The following is a 3,177-nucleotide window of genomic DNA, read 5'->3' as shown; positions in this document are numbered from 1 at the left end:
GCAGCTAGGTGGTGCAAAATGCATAGAGTGCTGGGTCTGGAATCAAGAAGACTCATCCTGCTAGCTGTGTGACGCTGGGCAAGTCACTTAACCCTGTTTGCCTCAGTTCCTCATGTGTAAAATGAGCTGGACACTTAACTCTGTTTGCCTCAGTTCCTCATCTGTAAAATGAGCTGGAGAAGGAAATGGCAAACCACTCCAGTATCTTTGCCAAGAAAACCCCAAATGGGATCACCAAGAGTTGGACATGACTTAAAAACAACTGAATGACAACTCCCCAGATAATTAGAGGCTGGAACTAGGAGGATTTTTGTAGATTTATTTGAGTGATGTCTAAGCATAAGACCCTGTTCCTGGGGTAAAGGAATACAGAGGGAAGGGACCCAGAGGGAAAAGGGTGAAGGTCTCCCCACCATTACCACCATTACCACTGAGGCTTTGGGCCCTGAGGACTGGGGAACCAAAACACCCGTGCCCATGGGGCATGATTGCCAGATGCAGGTCATATGCCTTTCTTTTGGATAGAAATCTGGCCACTTTCCCGTTATGCCTTCAGTGGGCACACTTCCCTGTCAATAATGCCCTCCTGTCCCTATCGACAGCAAGAGTAAGATGCCCCTATCTCCCTACTCACCCACACGAAGGGGGAGCCAGCCCTCCTCAGAGCAGATGCAGCTGGGGCAGTGACACCCTTCTTAGAATAGAGGGTGTAGCATCCCAGGAAGGAAGAAGTGAGCAACCTTCCTGGAGAGTGGGAAGCATCAGGCAAAGACAGGGGAACTGTGCCAGTCAGAATAAACTAGGAAGCCAGAGAAGGTACTGTCTGTCTTGACACTGGCATAGATGCCAATGTAGTCACCCACGCCCACTTGCACCCAGACTTGGTCCTCAGGCTCCAGTCTTACTAGGGCTCCCCCAGAGAGTGAGGCTGGCTTTGGCCATCCACCAAAGAACTGGAAGAAGGAAGCCACCGATTCGCCATTCTTCACAAGGTCGAACTGCAAACTAGCACGGTAGACAGTGGCGTGGACAGCAAAGTAGTAGAGGCCAGGCACCTGGCAGGTAAACTTGCCCGTGGTAGGATCATAGTGCCCCTGCTCGTTCACCAGCACCCGGTCGAATGGCAAGGGTGTGTCAGCAGGTGGAGGCACCCGGCTTTCTGAGCGTTTGGCACTGAAGGCTGACCGGGGAGGCACTGCGCACTCACCCGCTGGCCCTGCTGCTCCCATTGGCCCTGACTCTCCTGGTGGCCCCGGGTCCCCCCGAGGCCCAGGCAGCCCTGTGGGGGTAAGGGACAGTGTTAGGAGTGGACATGATAGTCACAGCTGTGGAGGCAGAGGGACCTTCGAAAGTTCCACCCTATCTCCTTCATCCCTCACCAGGCATGGTTCCTCAGGAAATGTAGTTGAGATGGAATAGGAGGTGTGCTATAATGGAAAGGGCAATGAGGACCAGAGTTCAGATTCTACCTCTTCTAATTACTTGAGTTTGGCATGCCACTTGAGAATCACAGGCTTTAGAAATGGTAGGTTTAGGGAGTATCTAGTCCAATCCTTGTCATTTTACAGAAGAGGAGACCGAGGCCTCAAAAAAAGTGAAACAGCTGTGCCTGCTGGGTCTGTTTCCTCCTATGTAAAATGAGGGAAGGAGAGAGTATTGGGCTAAATGATTTCTAAGATCCTTTCCTGCTTTATATTTTATTATCTATAAATCTGTGGGAACAGGTCTGCCCCCATCTTCCCTCTTTTCCCTTCCTATGCCATATTTCTCCAGTCAATTTCTTCACCTATAGGTTGGGTTGATACTATAGCCAGTGGAACTTAAGAGATTTGTTGGGCAGGGGTTGAATGATGGGGGCAGGTCCCAAAGAAAATCTAGTTCTACTAAGGAATTCCTGCGCCCTCTGGCGTGATAAGGGGTACTGGGACCAACACTAACTCTCCAAGGGCTGTGCTGGGGCCAATAAGTTAGTGAGTAGGGAGAGGGGATGTCCTAGGGGAAGAAGAAGCGGGGAAGGAGTGAATCATTGGGGAGGAACATACGAGAAGAAGGGAGAAAGAATGGCAAAGGGGGGCGGGGTGAGGTCTTCTTACCCGGGTGCCCGCCGGCACCCTTCTCGCCCGGAGTCCCAGGCGCCCCATCTCGCCCATCTCGGCCATCGCGGCCAGGCAGGCCTTGGTTGCCGTGATGCCCGGGGGTACCCGGGACGCCAGGATGCCCGGAGCACAGGCTGGGGATCTTGTTGTCGTCCAATGGGGGCGAGCCGGCCACCAGGGCCAGCAGCAGGAGGGGCAGAAGCGGCCTCATGGCGCTGGGGCTGGGCGCCAGGACTGCTGGGTCCCTCCTAGAGGAGGGGCTGGCTGGGTCCCGCAGCCTGCGGGGAGGGGGGATAGGGGCAGGCTGGGAGTCAGGACCCCTGATCTAGGGTCCTGCCTCTCTTCTCTCCCCATCCTAGCCCCTTCCTGCATTTCAGGCTACAACCGAGAGGGATGAGAGACATCCTGGGACTATGGGGAGAATTCTTCCCCAGGACCCGGGAGATCCAGAGCCAAGACAAAGGAGGGGAAGCAGAACATAGCTCCCTGTCTTTCCACCGAAACTCCCCTCTGGTCCATATTTCCCCTTCTCTTCAGGCTGTTTCCCTCCCTGCCCCATCCTATCTTGCCCATAGCCCCCTCCCCATCCCTAGATACCTCTGTCCCCCTCCTTTATTATCCCCTGGGGTCCCATTTCCACCCTCTGCCTTGACCCACCCCTCTCTCTGCCCCTGAATCAACAGGCTGGCTCTCTCCGCTGCCTTCTCCGAGACGCTGGCCTCCCCTGACCCACAAAAACTTGCCTATTCTCCCCGCTCTGTTTGTGCTCTCCACGCCCCGAGGCCCCCTTCTCCCTTCCTGGTCACCGGCTCCTGTACCCCTAGTCCCGGCCGCTCCTCCCAAACTCGGAGAGGAAACCAGTAGTCCAGACAGCCAAGAGTGACGGACGGGGAAATAACTGTGTCTCCAGGGCACCAAGCCAGGGGATTGAAGGGCGGGAGGAAGGCGGAGAGCAGCGGAGGGAAGGAGTTGTGAACAGAGATCTAGACAGAGAAAGATCGAGAGAGAGACAGACAGAGAGAGAGACAGACAGAGAAAGAGATGGGTGGAGGGACAAGGAAGGCACAGAAGGCACAGAGGG

At 55.0% G+C, this 3,177-nt stretch overlaps 1 protein-coding gene across 1 annotated transcript; it reads right to left on the bottom strand.

Moving 5' to 3' along the window:
• Positions 1-304: 304 nt before the first annotated feature.
• C1QTNF5 (C1q and TNF related 5) lies at positions 305-3,092 on the bottom strand. The gene is made up of 3 exons (XM_027835627.1): positions 2,840-3,092; positions 2,094-2,374; positions 305-1,279 (listed from the first exon to the last, which is right to left on the bottom strand). The coding sequence occupies exons 2-3, from the start codon at positions 2,305-2,307 to the stop codon at positions 762-764; spliced, it is 732 nt and encodes a 243-aa protein (XP_027691428.1). The 5' UTR covers positions 2,308-2,374; positions 2,840-3,092; the 3' UTR covers positions 305-761.
• Positions 3,093-3,177: the final 85 nt, after the last annotated feature.

The sequence above is a fragment of the Vombatus ursinus genome, unplaced genomic scaffold (assembly GCF_900497805.2).
Source record: "Vombatus ursinus unplaced genomic scaffold, bare-nosed wombat genome assembly UNPS02014816.1, whole genome shotgun sequence".
Lineage (NCBI taxonomy): Eukaryota > Metazoa > Chordata > Mammalia > Diprotodontia > Vombatidae > Vombatus > Vombatus ursinus.
This window is presented reverse-complemented; position numbering and strand designations above follow the sequence as displayed.